General features: G+C 34.5%; 1 protein-coding gene across 2 annotated transcripts in view; it reads right to left on the bottom strand.

Moving 5' to 3' along the window:
* The window catches only part of LOC123682466 (neuroendocrine convertase 2), a 122095-nt gene that overhangs the window by 46453 nt on the left and 54956 nt on the right, over positions 1–20686 (bottom strand). For both annotated transcript variants that reach the window (XM_045621080.1, XM_045621089.1), the window contains exons 3-6: positions 15795–16041; positions 12421–12458; positions 8270–8346; positions 535–623 (exon numbers count right to left, since the gene is read on the bottom strand). In XM_045621080.1, coding sequence (XP_045477036.1) covers positions 535–623; positions 8270–8346; positions 12421–12458; positions 15795–16041 — 451 coding nt within the window. The remainder of the gene's footprint in view (positions 1–534; positions 624–8269; positions 8347–12420; positions 12459–15794; positions 16042–20686) is intronic.

The raw sequence follows: 20686 nt of genomic DNA, 5'->3' as shown, positions 1-20686 counted from the left end.
TCAATAAAAAATGATGGAATGAGAAGAAACCTTGCAAAAAAAGCTTTTATTTATCAATCTCATTGCATAAAAGAACCGAAAATATCAACTTCTTTGAATAGAAACTTAAATTAAATCAATATAAATCATAAAAATATGATATTGAGAAACCTCCAAGGTTTTGTTTGATAACATAATTTTCCATCCAGGACCTAAGAGACATGAGGCATCTTATAGATTTGTCGCCTAACCTATTGCGGGTTTTTTTAAATGAATGAGCAGCCATGGAAAATTGTCTTTCAACAGAGCTGAAGATGCTGGTGTTGATAAAAAATCCTTGGCCATTTTGGCTAAATTCGGAAAGATATTTCTGAAATAACCAAAATCTACTAATAGATTTCATAGAAATGTGAGAAAACTACTAATAAAGTCACACTGGCGAATTCTTCAGTAACAAAACCCACACAGACCACAGCACGGGAACCAGTTCAAGAAAGATCTGTGATTGTTCTGTTATCATCAAATAAAAAAGCAGGAAAATAATTTGAGCCAAACCTGCTATTTTTGAGTCATAAGCTACTCCAACTCCACATATGCCGTTGTCACGAGCTGCAGCAACTTCACCAGCACATCTGGTTCCATGGCTGAAACAATGGATACAGTTTTTTAAATTAAATTAAGTGTTCATACGGCAACACTAGGATTTAATGGTTATATAAATCTTTATCTTCAACAAGGAAAGTAGGTTATAAAAGCCACATAATTCAATTTTTCTCCGCTTGCTCTGGATATATCTATAATTACATTTTCTGATGGCCTACAGCTAGAAATCATTGTGAAGGTTTTATTGCATTCAGCTAATGTGGTTTCGGAATTGAGAGGAATATATTAGCACCACAAGTTTTCGATATTTTTTTTTTCAATAATGTTATGCATTGAGAAGAACTGATTATTTTCGGTAGTGAAAAAGCTGTCTAAATCTCAAGCCAAGAAAGAAAGGTTTTATAATATGAAAAATAGTTTATAGATGCATTCAAATATAAATTCAAGGACATCTTTGTAACTGCCTGAAGTACTTGTTGTTAGTGTTACCTGTGATGGTCAGGGCCGCTGCCAGATATTTGGCGCCCGTGCAAAAAGAAATATTTGGCCGCCCTGCTTTGCCTAATTCATCTGGCTCAATAAAAATCGCATTTTGTTTGTAAGGTGGCCAAAAATGTAAAAACTATCATGAATTCACTACAGTTCCCAGTTCCGTGAGTTTCACCCTTTAATAAAATGCATATCATAATCAAAATTTTAATTTTTATAGATAAGTAAATTATGTGAATTAATGCGGCTGTTGTATCCAAAACTAATAATTGGAAATAAAAGAATACATTTGGGTACAATAGTTCAGACTAAATGAATATTATTGATATATATGATAACTTCAAAACACTGAAAATTTTATTATATAAACTTAGAGAATAAACTGATAACGTGATTGGAGAATGGACAATCATTTCTCATTTTTGAAATATCAAAGGAGCCGCCTTAAGAATATCCCTCATCAAAGAAGCCGACCAACGAACCATCTGATGACGTTTAGAGATAATGCCGGCAAGCTTGATATTCGTAAAAAAAAAATATTTTTGGCAGATGATGGCTCTGTAAACAACCATTTGTTACTAAATATTACTCAAAGTTTTTCGATTTATGTGTATACTGGGTGTCTCATAAATCGACGTCAACCCGGCGCATGCTGATAGCTTTGGTCATGCCCAACCAGAATATCCAAATTTCATTTTAGTTAAAGTGTCTTAGTTTTCGAGATATCGACAGTTTGATGAAAATCATCAAAATCCACACCTTAGTCATTCTGAGTATCACAGATATAAATGTTGGTATTCTGTGATTCTTCTTTCGATCCAAAATTACAGACGAATCAGCCTATAAAACATGATCAAAGATTTTCCCGAGGTGCCAATAGTATGCTCAGAAAAATGGAATGGTTGACACTTTTTCATTTTTTCGAATTTCGTCATAAAACTTTGACTGTTTCTGTTATACAAAATTAAATCAGACTAACTCGACATGTTACGCCAAAATTCAGCCTTTTAATTAAAATTTTCGATAAAATATACTTTTCGGCTTGAAAGAATGAGGAAAAAAAATTGACATTTTTATGAAATAGGAGCTCATTCTGAGTTTTTCATTTTTAGGCTTTCATTCCGAGAATTCATTGTGAATGTATTATTATTGTTGAATTGAATGTTAGAATTGCTTGCCACTTGCTCGAATGCACCCATGACAAAAATAATCGCTTCTTTAGTCTTGAAAAAATCTAATGGATTCAAATCTGGCGATCTAGAAGACCACAAAATGGGTCCAAGGCGCCCAATCCGTCTTTGTGGTTAATGTTCGTTCAAATAGGTCATTTCTAACTTGGCTTGCGTAGTGTGCCGGGCAGCCATTATTTTGCAGCCATATTAACCCACATGTAGCCAAAGGTATTTCTTCTAGAAGATGTTGTAGTTGATTTTCTAAAAAATCCAGACAGGGGACAATAATAAGTTGTTAGACAGTTTATTGGTCTATTTCTATCATCTAAGATGATGGAAATAGTTCAATAAACTATCTAACATATAGTCCATTATCAATATCTAGACCACAAATAATAATATGATTTCATCTGACCAAAGTAGGTACTCCATTCAATAACTCTGATGGGTCATCACTATTTTTCTGCAACATTATGCGAATTTTCGAGTGTTATATGAAATGCATGAAAATAATTTGTTTTTCGCAACTTTAACATTAGCACCACCAATGGTTGAAGTCAAGGTGTGTAATGTATGAGGTACCTTCTAGAACGAATACCTTCGAATTAATGGGGGTAATGTGCAGAAGCGACGCTAGGGTCACCCCCCCCTGAAGTTCTGCTGCCCCCCTCCCCTAAAATTTGACATACTAAGGCTAAAAGATCATCAGAACTATAATTTTGCTTTACTTTGGCCCCCCAAATCCAAATATTTGGACGAACATTCATCCTCAAAGATGGATTGAGCACTTTGGTCCCATTTTGTGGCCTCCTAGGTCACCAGATTTGAATCCATCAGATTCTTCCTTCTGTCGTTGAATAGAATAAATGGGCTTGTATATTGTTGAAAACCTGAAATATTCAAGGTGACTCATTTGAGCTAAAAAATCGATTTATGGCGAAAACGGTTCATCAGAATAACGTTGTGAAGAGGTTTCCAAGACCTTCCAAATGGTGTATCACCTTTCTCCTCTTTAATTGTGAAGGGTTGAAGCGCCCCCTCCAAGCAGGTGCTTGTTCAAGCGTCGAAATTACGTCAAAAGATGTTCCCCAAACAAAATCATTCGGCGTGTTTCAGAAAATTTTTCCAATCATTATGGGATAAGAAATACACGGGGTGGCTCGTCTGAGATAGAACACCCTTTATATAATATTGCACTAGAGAATATTTTCTACAATTTATTCATCTGCATTTTTTTTGTAAAATCAATAGTTTTAGCGTAGGAGCTTCGCAAAGTAATCAAAATGAATAAGTCCACCGGTTTCAGAGCAATCAATTAATAGTTAGTTTTTAAGAAAAAAATTAACAGCCCCTACCTCGGAATGCGAAACATTTTCGAATGAAAATTATATAGGAAACTAAAATTTTTTATACAGATTCATCACAATTATTCCAAAACACGTTTATATCTGAGCCAAGTCCTTCAAAATCGAATTTAATGCAACCCCCACTTCAAAATGCATCCAATTATCTCCTCCCACAGTTTCATTATCGAAAATAGTCGGTGTTTAGTACGTGCGGATGAATATTTATAGCCTGATCGAAAAGTGGCTTGTTGACAAATTGGATTTAACCTCTTAATCGAAGCTCATACTCTCTATTACTGTGTCACCAATCCGTGTTTCTCAATTAAAATGGAAATCAACGTATATCGATTTTCAGTATGTCACTAAACGAGGTAGAAAATTGGATGAAACATGGCATCAGGATTAGTGACAGAGGGGAGAATTCAATTGAATAATCTATTGAGAAATTCTAGTTTGGTTCGTTGGTGAGTTCACTGATGAACAATTCAAGTTGGGGAGAAGTTCTGCTTTTCTACTAAAATTAACGAGTTGATGATCAGAGGAATCATTGAAAGAAGATGAAATGAAATGATATGACTTGAAAATTTTCTCATATATTGTGACACTGAAGGATGTATTATGGAACTATTGGTTCATTTTCATGGGAAAATGTTCGTTCTTCATTTTGGCGCGAATTCCAAAATTTATTTTTGGAAGTCTTGGTGGGAAGCAGTTCATTACCCCCAGTACCCTTTTAGCTTGATTGAAGTTGGAGGTGACCATTCTGTACAATAACTATGGCTCAATTCATTTCATTTTGCATCATTGATGTTGTTATTGCTGCAATAAGTCTTAATCTTCTTTCAAAGATTCTCTTGAAATATAACTGTGGAATAACTTAACACCCAACTTGGAGTAGCCAGATGCCTTTATGACAGAGCAACTCTAGAATGCTCTAGAGGAATTCAACAAAATCACAGAAACTCTCGAGAAGAACGGCTACCCCAATCAGATACCACCTAGAAATCGCCAGGATACCAAGGGAAAACACAGAGCACCGACCAGAAACACAAAAAGGAATCATTAGAAACGATAATCAGTCATCCCATATGTAAAAGGGTTATCAGGAAAACTGTCTCTTGTTTGAATTAATTCTTGATTAATTGATCTGATTTGTTTTCCTCTACGATTTCGTGCCAACTGAGAAGAATGAGTAATAGATACGGTGTGAGAACAGCATTCCAAACAAAAAAAACTGTCAGGACTAACCCAACTGAGGTGAAACCTGACAACGAAGATCAAAGAACGAAAAATTGTGTATACGAAAAACTATGCGAGTGTGGCAGAACTTACATTGGAGAGACCAAACGCCTCCTGAACATAAAAGTCAAAGATCATCAAAAACTAGCTCGACTGGGAGAAACAGATAAAACCAGGCTAGTCCAATATTATTATTATTATTATTATTATAACGTGATACAGAGTTGAGGCTTAGCCTATAAACTCTAAAATATGTTAAAATAAGTAATGTTGTCACAAATTACAAGCTTACAAAAATATTGAAAAAAAAATTATAAGAAGAAAGGGATGAAAACAAAATTCGTGCTATTGAATGAAAAAAGATCACAGAAAAAAAAAAAAAAACAATTCAATTTCACAAACACAGTGCATTCTGTGAGGCCCACAAGTCAAGTTTGTTCTTGAAACTGTTCACACTAGGCGCACAAACTATCTCGGTCGGCAATCTGTTCCAAACCTCGAATACTCTGTTGGAGATGAAGTACTGCCTGGTGGTGGTAAAGAATCTCTCACGTGAGAGTTTGAACATATGTCCTCTGAGATTATTTGAGTTGAGCACAAAAAGATGACTGAGGTCACAACCGAAGAGACTATGTAGCGATCTATAAGTTATTATGAGATCGCCCCTCAACTTCCTCAACGAGAACCTGGAGATATTCATTAGGGCTAACCTACTTGGCATTCTTGGCATGAAGACCATAAGATTAAATGGGATGAGGCTTCCATAATATCAAAGGAAGAAAGATCAAAACGGAGGAAACTTAAAGAAGCAGCCTTCATGGCTATCACTCCGAATCCCATGAGCATGCCGTCTCTGGAGATAAAGGAAGTCTGGGCACCAATCATTAGATCCAATTTGAGGAAATTGAACCCTGCTCAGGTCGATAACATCTGAACACCACCAAATAGTGCATATCCCAATTGCGCATACCAGAAGTAAGGTTTAACTTATATTAAGCTTAATGCGTATAGATTACAACCTGCTTCTGTGGAGGGACTGCAACCGAGACGACATAAGTTCAAACTCCCCTTCACTCATACGAACTCAAAAAAAGTATTTAATTTTGACAAACAGTTCCTGGGAACAATCGTTCCTTCTCAGGACCAATAACCTGAAGACGGCAGACGAATGCTTGCCGAAACGTCGGAAACAACCAACCGCACAGATGATGGAAACCATCCCAATAAACTATCTAACATATAATTGTGGATTATTGTTGTATTATCCTGTTCATGTGCAATGAGTGAATGATGCTGAACTCTTTATTTTTAATCTATTCGACTTGTGGCAACAAAAAGCAATTAGACATAATCAATAAAATAAAACGAAGTAATTTCCACTATGTTTTTTTTTTTTTTTTATTTTATTTATAATGAATTTCCGCCAAGTAAGGACCGAATCCATTAAATATTAGACATAATCTCTGTGTCTAGCCAAAATTATCGTCACAATACTTAATATAAATGTACCTGCATTAGCAATGATCTTTCGTGGTACTTGTGCACACAACTTTCTCATTCATAGGGTTCTCAGAAAGATGCAATAGAGAATATCTTTCCTCTGCCCTAATTAGTGTGCAGGCACCATGATACCATTGCGCAGGTATACAACTTAGAGAATAAGAAAAGGAAGAAGAAATTCACGGTGTACAATATGTTTTAATGTTTGTAACCCAGGTTTAAATCTGGGAAAAGGGAAAATTCAGTGGAGTACGTTGCGAAGTGGTGACCAGTTGAGTTAGTAGAGTATCCGAGGATGTTTCCGCGTGCTGTACCACAATGAAGTTCTCGTCTGTCGTCCATCAGTGTTTCAATAATCCCCACGAAAACGCGATACCCCAAAGACATAACTGAACACATGACTAGATTGAAGTGAAGATGGGCAAGTGATATAGCTAGAAGATCAAACGAAAGATGGACCAGGAGAATATTGGAAAAGCTATCACGGGAGGATAAGCGTAGCATAAGCGGACCACCGACACGCTGATGAACCGATGACATAAAGAGAATTGCTGGGAATTGGATGAGGCCTACATGACAGCAGCGGCTACGGGATGATGACAACTGTACTACGTTAATTATCTCAGAAAATAGTAATTTACGTAAGGCGGCTGTGTGCCCTATATATATTTCTGTAAAACATTTCCAGTTGCATCTTCTTCCAGGCTATCTAATAAGATAGCCTGGAAGAAGATACAACTGGAAATGTGACAGTGACAGTAGTGTATTTAATTATCATTATGAGAACTTTGTTCTTGTTCTCTAGAAAAATTATCATTAGATCTGAAGATTTGTGGATAATAATTAAAGAAGGAGTTGACCTGGTTATAACATTGAGAAATAAAGTATTGAATATTACAGAGATTGTAGCGCCATCTCAACTACAACCATGACTTTATCCACCAATCGTCTTATAGATAACTTGCATACTAGCACTTTTCTGTCGTAGGTATATTCAGCGATTATTAATTTTCAGACATGGAGGATTATTCGAATTATAAAAAGTTCAACTTTTCACAATCAAACCAATTATCATTCAAAATCTTCACAGAAAAAAAAACAATGAGAAGTAAAAACAAATACTATCAATGTTAATAATTGTAGAACCAATCTTCGTCTACAATTATGTTTTCAATTCGATTTTGTCTTCTGAAAAAATTATAATAGTTTCAATGAATGGAGATAACTCTCTCACCTTTAAGTATCTAATAACTAAAAAGAAGATTGTACGCTGAATATACAGGGTATACCTCATCGGCAAACTTTGCCCAATGAAAGGTCATGTAATTTTAACAAAATAGTAATTTACGTAACAAGTCCGGAAAATAGGGTTTTTTTGGACGAATAGACAAAATTCCAGGACGAGTGTAAGCGAGTCCTGGAAGTCTGTGAGTCCAAAAAAACCATTTTCGGGCGTGTTGCGTACAATATTTTTTCGGCAACCATGTAAAATAACACTATCGCTGCTGCTTTCCATATTTTATTGCGATTGCGATCAAAAAACATGCAAATTTTTGACAACTAATTTCATATGAACTGTCAGCCGTTATCTCGGTTGCTATGGATTCTATGATTCTTTTCCGGCCTAGTCCGGGAAGTACGTACTTTCCGGACTAGGCCGGGAAATGCTACTTTCTCAGAGAAAAAGCATCCGGGAAGTGAGCACTTCCCGGACGCCGGTTGCCGAAAAATGTATTTTGCAGCAGTATCAGTAGGTTGTTTATTTCAGAATTCAGGAATCAGATAGATTGGTCTTCCGAAATGCATATACAGGGCGAACATTCAATTATTCTGTGTCTGGAAGTTTTTTATTATCTATTCACGATCGTGTGAGTTCTTAAGATAAACATAAAACAACAAATTAAGTAACTGAATATGTATTATGATTGAATTACTACTTACCTATTGAACCAATCATCTGTGTATCTCGGATATGGAAACGGATCATTACTACTGAAGTCATAACTGGCTTTTGAATTCTGGAAAAAATATAAATAGACTTTTCTCAATAAATGAATGATTTCGAAAAAAATCGAGAAATGTTTAATGATTCAAGCACCTATGTATAGGTGTGATTATTCTATTTCATCTAATCTAAATTAGTTTAATTTATCTAGGTGAGCTGGCTAGACCCAATTGACGCTTCGATTCACCATGTGTGAATAATAATAAAAATTTACAGCAGTTCTTCAAGCTTTGAATTCAACATGTGAATGACCTAGATCCTTCAGATCGGTAGCCGACGGTTGCCATCAACCAGCGTCAAGTTGTGCTAGTATGTTCGCTTATAGGGAACCCAGTACTCCAAATTTTTGTGCATAATGTCGGTCTGCTTTGCGTCGAGTAAGTATGTTTCTGCCTTTGAGATTGAAATTGTTATTTTATCTTAAGTTGGAGAGAAGTAATTTCGTATATCATTTTTGTTTTTGTTGCTTTTGTCACTTTTGTTGCTTTTATTTGCCTTTGTGTATAAGTTACGAGCCTCACATGCTGTGCTCCTGCTGTTTCAGCAGGTTTATTTTACACCAAACTCAGGTCCAATCGGAGAGCAGGTGACCCCACAATACAAGCATACCAAATGCTTAGGTGGGTCAGCTGTTTTCTGAAGTGGAATCAAAAAAAGCGTATAATTTTAGTTATTGTCTCACAACTCCTGAGACTCGTAGTTGAATTGCTTTTCCCAAATAAATTATATGTATAAAAACATTATATAAATTAAATTAAATTTAATAAATACCGCACCCTTTTTTTTCAACTAAGTATATCTCGTTCGCTATTGGTTACATCGGATCATACAATACGGCGTTATGAAGGTGTGATTCACCACACACTGGCAGCCAAATATAGAGATAGACGGTCATGTTACATGTTAGTAGTCATAGCATAGGCCATGAGCTGAAAATCGATCGTTGCTGTCTGTTTGGTGGGCAGGCAATACTCTTCAATTAACTGCTTCCCTACTGTCAAACGCTCAATTCTGAATTTCGCTTTGATTAACTGGACTGTTTGAAGCTGGCGATCGAACATAAGCCGCCAGCATCGGTGATTAGGTGAGAAATCGACAATGTGGTCGCACATACCTTTGATGACTCACCAAAAACTCCGAGTGCTCGGAAGAGAAGTTCTTATGCATCTACCCTATAGTCCAGACCTGGCACCGACTAACTAGCACCTATTCTTTTCTATGAACAATGCGCTTGGAGGTATAAATTTGGACTCAATAAAGGCCTGTGAAAATTGGTTGTCCTACTTTTTTGCCAATAGAAACATGGATTGCTTTGAGAGGGATACTATGAAGTTAGATATTCATTGGTATCGAACAGTTGACCTAATATACTAACTGACAAAGAAACTGCAACACCCAGAAGGAGAAGTTTAAATATTCTTCATTTTGTTGATAGCATTGATAGTATAGCAAGGAGTAAATGACTGAAATTCAGAGAAAAAACGAAGGGTTTGGAATTTTTTTAATAAATTTGTTAATAATGTGTTTGTCAACTGCAATTATCTATACACTCCCCAACACGTCTTGGCATTGATGCAATGAGATGGTCTATTTCTTATTGAGGGATACTACCCAAAGCTACCTGTACTTCATATATCAAAGCCGCTAAAGTCCGTGGGGGCTGGTGTGAATTTCAAGCCTTCTACCCATAATGACCCAAACATGCTCTATGGGCGAAAGATCGGTGGATCTGGGTAGCCATGGCAAAAGATTCATATGAGTCGCTTCGAAAAAGTTTAAACTAACTCTTGCAGCATGGGATCGGGCATTATCTTGCTGAAATATTGGATTCGCGAGCCGGTAAAGGTAAGGGAGAACATATGGCTCCACTATTTCTTGAAGGTAACTAAGCGCTTTTATGTTACCTCGAATAAAGACTGAAGGTGACCTACTTGCATGTGCAATAGCACCCCAAATCGTAACGCCTACTGTCCGGTGTACATGACGCTCAACATCAAACTGAGGTTCATGTCTTTTCCCCTGACGTCGTCTAACCCTTTTTCGGCCATCATGTGCACCCAAGGAGAATCTAGATTCATCAGAAAAGACGAACTGAAGCCATTTCACATTCCAATGTTGACGTTCTCTCCGCCACTGTAATCGTTGCCGGCGATGCTCAACCGCCAGAGGTAACACAAAATGGGGTCGATAATGCTGCAGTCCAAAAGAGCTTATCCGACGGTAAACCTCTTTCAAATTCACTTAGCTGGTGATAAATTCCGCGTACACATGCTCTTGACATTTCAACAACTACTAAACATCGACTTTGGATCTTCTCGAACAGCTGGTTTGTCGTAAAATTTAAAAAACTTGCACAAAAACGACTACAATATTTAAGTAATAAAATTTGTTTACATGGAAAAACCTTCATGTTTTTTTTTCCAAATTCAATCATTCACTCCTTGGTATACTAACTATGTTTCACCGAAACAATTTAAAATTTAAACAGCTCCTTCTGGGTGTTGCAGTTTCTTTGTTAGTTAGTATATCTATAAGCTGAATCTCAACCCGATCGGATGTTGTCATATTAATTATTTGTTTTCCAATAGCCTTCTCAAATGATCTATGATTCCATTTTGCATGAAGCTTGAAATTGTTACTGTGTAATAAACTGGCCTGTAGTTGGGTGTTAATGTTTAAAAAAAAAAGAACTTATTAGAAGAGCGGCTTTCTATAGTTCCGGCCAGTATAGTTATTTTGAAATTAACACAATTTCTCTTTTATGAAAGAATCTTTCGTGCGTCCGGCTTATGCACTAGGATAACTCTTATATTTGATCTTTTTCGAGGAGGTGTTTCACTGAATGAGACCAAGTATTTTTGAATAACAAAGTTTAATAATGGATTGAAATAATTAATGAGAAAATACAGTCAATAAAATTTGCACATTACTAGCTTATGGCAAACACCTTAATAGTAAATAAGAAAAAATTATAACACTCGACAATCTTGGACTATTTTGGTAAATCTTTTATAAAGAGAAAAATCATTAAACAATATATATATAAGATTAAATTAAATATCCTTACCCTGGATATCACAATCACTGTTCGAATAAACCTTTCAACAAATTCCCTATTTGTACCTTTCCTGAAACCGTTCCCGCAAACCGACTTGAACTTTATTCAACTTAGGATCGAACTTGAACTGTCTACTGAATTGAAAACTATTGTTTTTATAGTTGAATAATCATCACCCTCCTTCTACCAAATTTTTCTAAGCGTCTATCTTCTTTTTCCTTTCGTCCAATCAGAGTGATTGTCCTTATGTACCCAGATTATTGGTCCCACCCCATGTTATGTACTATTGACATGGGGTTGTACCGTTAGCACCGCCTAAAATCAGGAACGTACCGCTGGTGGTCCTCCGAACAAAAAAGATTTTTATGTTCCAAGTTTTTGGGCCATTTAATCCTCCCTAGAGTTTTTACGACTAAATTTTATTGCTTTGACATCCTGTACAATTCTCTTGAAATTTGACCATAGTTGTTTTATCGTGGGATATCGACAGTGCCAACCACCCTGGGGTGTTTATCTTAAGCCAGGATGAAGGAATTAATGCCTAATAAATGTGAGGGGTGATAACGACTTTGTTTGCGTTCACTCTACTGAGATAGAAACGGGAATTTGTTAAATATCCTTTCAATGAGCCTGTACTAATTGTAAATTATTATTCACATTCATTACAACTGTATATCTATCTGGGTACACCCAAAAATCCAAGTGCGTCAGTTTGGCAGTCACCGAAATTTTGTTTCAATTTTTAGATACCCTTCCGAACAAAATAAAACGATGCATGAAACTTGAAATTATTATTTCAATATTCCATCTCATGGTAAGTTTTGAAATTTTTAAGAAAAAAAATTTTGAACTGCCTTATTCACGGAATCCTAGTAGTATTTAGACCAACCACTGCATTCGAGATTCGAACCTATACCCTAAAAATTTCTAGATCCTATCATTCGAGAGTCAAATATGTACTCCATATTTGTACGTCAACAGCTAGTAGAACCTTAGTGAAATATAGACAGATAATAAAATATTACTCACATAGTTGAATTTCAAATCTGGATGCATGTAGTCAACTCCTGCAAACATAAAAACAGAATAATTAGTTTCCTGGAAAAGTTTATGATCTTCGATCGTCGAGGGCATATATGAAATAGTTTGAGTAGTTTGACGAATAACTAATAAGCTTATCATTTATGTATGAGCACCTCACTTTCATCTCCCATCCTCAGAGGAATACTGGAACTATTGGAGTAATGGAATTACCTTAAAATAAGAGGAAAATGGAAAAATTCTCTGACGAGCGACGGCATGACTAGAATTCCTACTTTACCTTTCATGTAGAGGATCCTTTATAATACTCCCAAGCCCGTTTCTCAGAGCAGATATTTCGCAGTGCTTGCTGATTATATCGTGCAGGACCCTTGATCACGTAACGTGAAAATAGTAAATTAAAAATTGAGGATTACATTGTGTAACCGCGCAATTTCGAGCTCATTTCGAATTCATCTTCAGACACTGATTCTACAAATGGTTAGGAATATTTATATGTACAGGGTGGGCAAATTTCGATGTTTTAGCACTACAACTTTTAAACCAGATGAGATAGACAAAATCTGATACCCCATTCTCGGTCTCTTTTTCTGAGAAACTAACAAGGGTAGTATTCATTTTTGGCCACCTTCTTTTATTTTCGAGTTATAAGCGAAAATTGGAAAAATGGCGATATCGAAAAACATTTATATCTCCGCTGATACTGATGATACAGCTCTGAAATTAAAACATTATACAGGCACTTTTTACGTAGAATCCAGTCCAATTCAAAAGGGTTTCTTATTACGAAGCTATGAGCCAAAGTTATGTTTTTTCAAATGGGAACACTAGATTTTTGTGCCATTTTCTGAAAGCTTAATTTTTCTTGATTTCAAAAATATATAACATCGTATGATTTGGATTAATATGAATAAAAGAAAATGGCCAAAATCCTCTTTTCACATAAGAGTCTCAATATTTCTATGGTTTCAACTGTTGATGAACACTGAAAAATTGAGCTTTCTATAACAAGAGCAGTGTCCTTCCGTCAATCTGATTATTTCTATGCTTTTCAATTATTCCTACAAAATTCGAATCTAGATATGTTTCATAAATTTTTTTATCTAAAAATTGATTTGTAAATAACGGAGAAACCACAAGATCGAATTTTTCAATCGAAAGAGTTGTACTGAGATGCATGTATCAGAAGATTATTTACATAGGTCTCCAGAATCAATACGTACAAGTACCAATCCATTTTAAACAGCATATGAAACAATGCATACATGATTGAACTCAATAATTTAATTACGAAGGGACAAACAAGAAATAATATTTAACCTAATAATGACAACAATTGCACAATGCACAGTCGACACCTCTTCTCGATATTTCAATAGATGAATTTTTTAAACTCTGTTCAAGCTACCTAGGAAACTTTTTCCAAGTTCGTTTATTTTTTCGAAACTATTTGTATAAAATAAATATCGATTCGAATTTTGTAGAAATAAGGTAAAAGCATCGAAATAATCACATTGCCGGAAGGACACCGCTCTTGTTATAGAAAGCACAATTTTTCAGTGCTCATCAACAGTTGAAACCATAGAAATATTGAGACTCTTGAGTAAAAAAAGGTTTTTGACCATTTTCTATTATTTAATTTACTAGGAATCATGCGATGTTATATAGTTTTGAAATCAGGAAAAATTAAGCTGTCAGAAAATGGCACAAAAATCTAGTGTTCCCATTTGAAAAAACATAACTTTGGGTCATAGCATCGTAATTAGAAACCCTTTTGAAAATACGAGCACGCCACTGGATTCTACGTAAAAAAGTGCCTGCATGATGTTTTAATTTCAGAGCTCTATCATCAGTATTAGCGGAGATATAAATGTTTTTCGATATCGCCATTTTTCCAATTTTCGCTTATAACTCGAAAACAAAAGAAGGTGGCCAAAAATGAATACTACCCTTGTTAGTTTCTCAGAAAAAGAGACCGAGAATGGGGTATCAGATTTTGTCTATCTCATCTGGTTTAAAAGTTGTAGTGCTTAAACATCGAAATTTGCCCACCCTGTACAAAAGAAAAGGGAAAAAAGAGGTAAAACAAAAATAAAAAAAGGATATAAAATTTAGTTAACAATACAATAACAATATCATATTTCAACGTTATGTGAATGTCTAGGATTTTAGATATTATTTAAACTCCTAATATTTTTGAGTAACATAATTTCGAAACTATAGCTGTTCACTAGCTTATGAATTTCAATGGATTCTGAATAGTCAGGGTCGGCGTTAAGTGTAAAACAGTGATGCGACCGTTTTAGACTTAGAGTATAATGATGTTTCAGACGCTTCCATTTGAGGGGCGGAAATTCGGCTCAGTTTTATGGCTGCCTTTTCAAATTCTCCGATCCTTAAAAACAACATGAGGTTGTTCCGCTCTGGTGCGTTTATCAACATTCCCTGAATTCCCGCTTTCACTGAGGCAGGAGTTGTTATGAGGGAGGTCATCTCACATGTGGTTATTGATGCATTTTCAGCAGGGACTCCAAATTATTTCCTTCAGGAGCCAAAATCATTCGCGCCGCCCCTGTAAATATTCAAGTTTCCTGCCTCTGGATTTCATATGTATAATTTTCATAGACTCGGTGTTTTCACGTCTTTGGGTAAACCTGTTGTAATTTACAGGATTTTTGGTTTCCTCAACAAAGTGAAAAATGACATTGTATTGAAAGTAGGTACCTTTTTTATGACATGCCACTTAGAAGACTAATTGAGCAAATGTATTCCACAATAGTTGAAATTTGGGAGGAAATATTTTGATAACTCAGAGACCAGGAAGTTCCAACCTCCAACTTGTGGTCATAAGATTTAATGAAATATTATTGAGTCAGAAATCTTCAGAATTATATGAAGAGAAATCTAATGCAAGGTTGTGAGATAATGATTTGAATGCATATGATAAATCTTGAAAAAATTACATCAATATTAATTTGAACAAGCGATCAAAAGCTCCTAACTTTACGTCAGTGCTTTCCCCATTTGTTTTATATCGGTGTTTATTATTTGATTTGTATTATGTATATACATACAATACGATATTCTCTTCAATAAAAAATTTGGTATTAGAGAAAGAAAATAGTCAAACAAAAATTTTTGGGCGCTTGTTCGTTCATGAGCCTCCTCAGAGACCACGTTTATAGTTTATAGGTATATGTAGTCTCGCAATTGAGTGCTTTCCTAAATTTTTGACTATTATATTGATTAAAATACTTATTTTGAGATACATTCAACGAATTTGCCAGTCGATCAACGCTTTCACAAACTGCTGAGAAAATAGCAGATTCAAAATAAAAAATCAATCGATTATAGTCATTTACCATCATCCATAATGGCTGTTGTGATGTTTTTCCCTGTGAATCCTTGGGCCCAAGCTGCTTCAACGTTCAAGTCTAATTTTGTCTTCCCCCCATTTTGTCCTGTGTTTTTCAAATACCACTGAAGTGGAAAGTACGGATCTGTAGGATCTTTATGCGGTCGCATATGTTTAACCAGATTTTCCACTCTCAATGAATTGTATCCTCTTTTTACCCTCAAGAAACCTGGCTGTTGAATGGCTGTGTGTACCTGAAAGGAAAAAAGGGATTCACGGCTTGGCTTAATTTTCAAAAAACTTGCTTTAGCTTGACTTGATTTCAAGTCAAGCTCAAGTCAAGTAGTAGTTTTTCAATCTCAAGTCAAGTCAAGTATTATTTATCAATTACTTGAATCATATCAAGCTGGTTGATTTTTAGCAGTTTTATTGTGTAGTGTCACATCAAAAATAAAATGATGAGATGAGAAGGAACCATGCAAAGAACAAGAACAAAAAATAAACTTTAAAAAAAAATCATGTGTAAAATTCGTTGAAAATGATTATTTAATACAATTTTCTAGTAATCCAGATTTCTCGGAAAAAGTAGAAAATGCCTACCACCAATGTTTCAGCGCTTCTTCACTTATAATGCAGTGAAGGTACATAATGTTTACTTAATTTCATGTTGGGTGGTCTCTGTGAGATCATTGAGGAAGATTTTGAGGGAGGGTTTGTTAAGGGAACAGATGATTTGTTGATCTGAATTCACTGTTGCTATTTCAGTGTTATTATTTCTTGTTTGAATATATAATTTTTTGTTATTACTATTTTCCAGGATATTTGTATTTTATTTGATTTTTATATATTTTCTATTTTGGCGTTGAGTGGAGTAGCTCAAGCTAGACTTCGCCCCTATATCATGTATTATTATTTTTTTGCAATGAGGGCACTATCTTGATTAAGATATTATTATTATTATTATTATTAATATTTGCCGCCACTCTAGAACAAACCCTGCGGTTTATGTCGTTCTGCCAAGGTTCGATTTTATAAAACATTTTGTTTTTTTTTTCTTTAAGATGATTGAGTCAAACAATCGAATTAATTATCAGACATTGAAATTCTTAAAAGTTCAACAGTTAAAAAACAAACCAACTAATATAATAAATGTTGACCCCCCAAAAATTAATCAAAAACATAAGCGATATACTTTTAATCATAAGATCCTAAGGGTGTCGTCGGTTTTGTTAAGAAGTATTCAGGGGCTTCCTAGGTTTGTATAAATAGGTGAGGTTAAGAAAAAGATCAATTTGGTCGCATTTCCCGAAAAGCTGACAAAGCCGCAACTACCCCAATTCAGTGATTAATAATAATTATTCTTATCACCTTTCGCATTCTTCTACATGACTTTTTTGTTTTTGGTGTTAGTCTGCTTAACCTGATCGCGATTGTTTGCGTGGCCAATCCTTCAAACTCAATAAAGAAAACTTTACAGCAGTTCAGAGACAATACTTTCTGACTAATATTTATAATTTAATTATATTTTTTGTTTTGCATTGCTGCTAAAGCAAATCGAAATTAAATTATAAGTGAATAATTCTTCTTGGAGTTCATCTATTGAACATTGCGATAGTCTATCGCCAAAAGGTTTGTTTGTAGTGTTCAATGTAAGTTATAACCATACTTTCTTTAATGAATTTGAGATAACTTCTTGATATTTTACTAGATGAAAAATATGATTTTCTCCATTCGAACCTGCTCGATTGATTAATAACTGGAACTGAATGTTGGTTTTTGCCAAAAATTAATGTTTGAAAACTTCATGGAAAGCTATTAAAAACCTGAAAAGAATTACTCAGAAGAAATTGAAATGCGTGAAATATGCAAATTGAGAATATCTTCGTAATGGTCTAATGGTCATTAGGTTACTATCAAAATTTTCACTTCAATAATAAAAAAATTAAGCATGTTGAAGTTATTATGGAAATTGGTAAATTTCAATTTTTTTCATTGCTTTTACGATTGAGGGATCGCTAAAAATTTCCTTATTTCAGGCACCAAAACTGCTCGCACCATCCAGTTCAGTATTCTGTTTGACAGCCACAACGGTTGAAATTATATTTTATTAAATAAAACGAACAGTGTTCACCGTTCGCTCCAAAAATTGCTTATTATTATTATTATTATTATAATCATTAGGACCCCCCATGGGGAGAATGTATTTCTCTAAATAAAACTTGGAGGAGTTGACTGTTTTAGATACAAAGTATTGAATATTATAGAGACCGTAGCGCCATCTCAACTACATACGGTACATACTAGTTTCAATCATCAAATTATTCGATATATAGAAAATTAGCACTTTTCTGGCATATATTCAGTGCGTATTAATTATCAGACATTGAAATTACATTAAAAATGACCTCCAAAAAAGGAATTAAAAACATATGCTATATACTGTTAATCATAAGATCCTAAGGATGTCGTCGGTTTTGTTAAAAAGTATTCAGGGGTTTCCTAGGTTTGTATAAATAGGTGAGGTTAAGAAAAAGATCAATTTGGTCGCTGTTCCCGAAAGGCTGACAGAGCCGTAACTACCCCAATTCAGTGATTAATAATAATTAATTAACGCAGTTAATCTGCGTAACCTAATCGCGATCGTTTGCGTGGCCAATCCCTCAAACTCAATAAAGAAAACTTTAGAGCAGTTCAGAGACAATACTTTCTGACTAATATTTATAATTTAATTGTATTTTTTGATTTTCATTGCTGCTAAAACATATCGAAATTAAATTATAAGTAAATAATTCTTATTGGAGTTCATCTATTGAACGTTGCGATAGTCAATCGCCAAAAGGTTTGTTTGTAGTGTTCAATGTAAGTTATAAGCATACTTTTTTCAATGAATTTGAGGTAACTTCTTGATATTTCACTAGATTTTACTTGAAAAATATGATTTTGTCCATTCGAACCTGCTCCACTGATTAATAACTGGAACTGAATGTTGTTGATTGTCAAGAATGAATGTTTGAAAACTACATGGGAATCTATGAAAAACCTGAAAGGAATAACTCAGAAGGAATTGAAATGCGTGAAATTTGCAAATTGAGAATATCTTCGTAATGGTCTAATGGTCATTAGACTTCCATCAAAATTTTCACTTCAATAATAAAAGAATTAAGCATGTTGAAGTTATTATGGAAATTGGTAAATTTAAATTTAATTAATTTAATTTTTTAATTTAAATCATTGCTTTTACGATAGAGGGATCACTATATATTCCCTTATTTCAGGCACGAAAACTGCTCGGACAAGCCAAGTTCAGTATTCTGTTTGACAGCCCACAATGGTTGAGATTATATTTTATTAAATAACACGAACAGTGTTCACCGTTCGCCCCAAAAATTGCTTATTTTTTTATTGGAATCCCCCGTAGGTGGAATGTATTTATTTGAATAAAACTTGGAGGAGTTCACTGTTTCAGATACAAAGGATTGAATATTATAGAGACCGTAGCGCCATCTCAACTACTTACAGTACATACTAGTTTCAATCATCAAATTATTCGATATATAGAAAATTTTAGCACTTAGCTGGCGTATATTAAGTGCATATTAATTATCAGACATTGAAATTTTTGAAAGTTCAACAGTTAAAAAACAAACCAATTAACATTAAAAATGACCCCCAAAAAAGTAATCAAAAACATATGCTATATACTGTTAATCATAAGATCCTGAGGATGTCGTCGGTTTTGTTAAAAATATCGAGGGCCTTCCTAGGTTTGTATAAATAGGTGAGGTTAAGAAAAAATATCAATTTGGTCGCAGTTCCCGAAAAGCTGAAAAAGCCGCAATGACCCCAATTCAGTGTTTAATAATAATAATTATCATTACCTTTACATTTCAATCATCAAATTATTCGATATATAGAAAATTAGCACTTTTCTGTCGTATATTCATTGCATATTAATTATCAGACATTGAAATCCTTAAAAGTTCAACAGTTTAAATACAAACCAACTAATATTAAAAATGTTGACCCCCAAAAAAGTAATTAAAAACATATGCTATATACTGTTAATCATAAGATCCTAAGGATGTCGTCGGTTTTGTTAAAAAGTATCGAGGGCCTTCCTAGGTTTGTATAAATAAGTTAGGTTAAGAAAAAATATCAATTTGGTCGAAGTTCCCGAAAGGCTGACAGAGCCGCAACTACCCCAATTCAGTGATTAATAATAATTATTCTTATCACCTTTCGCATTCTTCTACATGACTTTTTTGTTTTTGGTGTTATTCTGCTTAACCCGATCGCGATCGTTTGCGTGGCCAATCCCTCAAACTCAATAAAGAAAAATTTAGAGCAGTTCAGAGACAATACTTTCTGACTAATATTTATAATTTAATTATATTTTTTGTTTTGCATTGCGGCTAAAACATATCGAAATTAAATCATAAGTAAATAATTTTTATTGGAGTTCATCTAATGAACGTTGCGATAGTCTATCGCCAAAAGGTTTGTTTGTAGTGTTCAATGTAACTTATAAGCATACTTTCTTCAATGAATTTGAGGTAACTACTTGATTTTTTACTAGATGTTACTTGAAAAATATGATTTTCTCCAATCGAACCTGCTCCACTGATTAATAACTGGAACTGAATGTTGGTTATTGCCAAAAATTAATGTTTGAAAACTTCATGGGAATCTATGAAAAACCTGAAAGGAATAATTCAGAAGAAATTGAAATGCGTGAAATTTGCGAATATCTTCGTAATGGTCTGATAGTTATTAGGTTTCCACCAAAATTTTCACTTCAGCATGTTGAAGTTATCATGGAAATTGGTAAATTTCAATTGTTTTCACTGCTTTAAGGATTGAGGGATCGCTAAAAATTTCCTTATTTCAGGCACCAAAACT

This window comes from Harmonia axyridis, chromosome 1 (genome assembly GCF_914767665.1).
Source record: "Harmonia axyridis chromosome 1, icHarAxyr1.1, whole genome shotgun sequence".
NCBI lineage: Eukaryota > Metazoa > Arthropoda > Insecta > Coleoptera > Coccinellidae > Harmonia > Harmonia axyridis.
The sequence above is the reverse complement of the archived record's forward strand: the minus strand, read 5'-3'. Positions and strand labels throughout refer to the sequence as shown.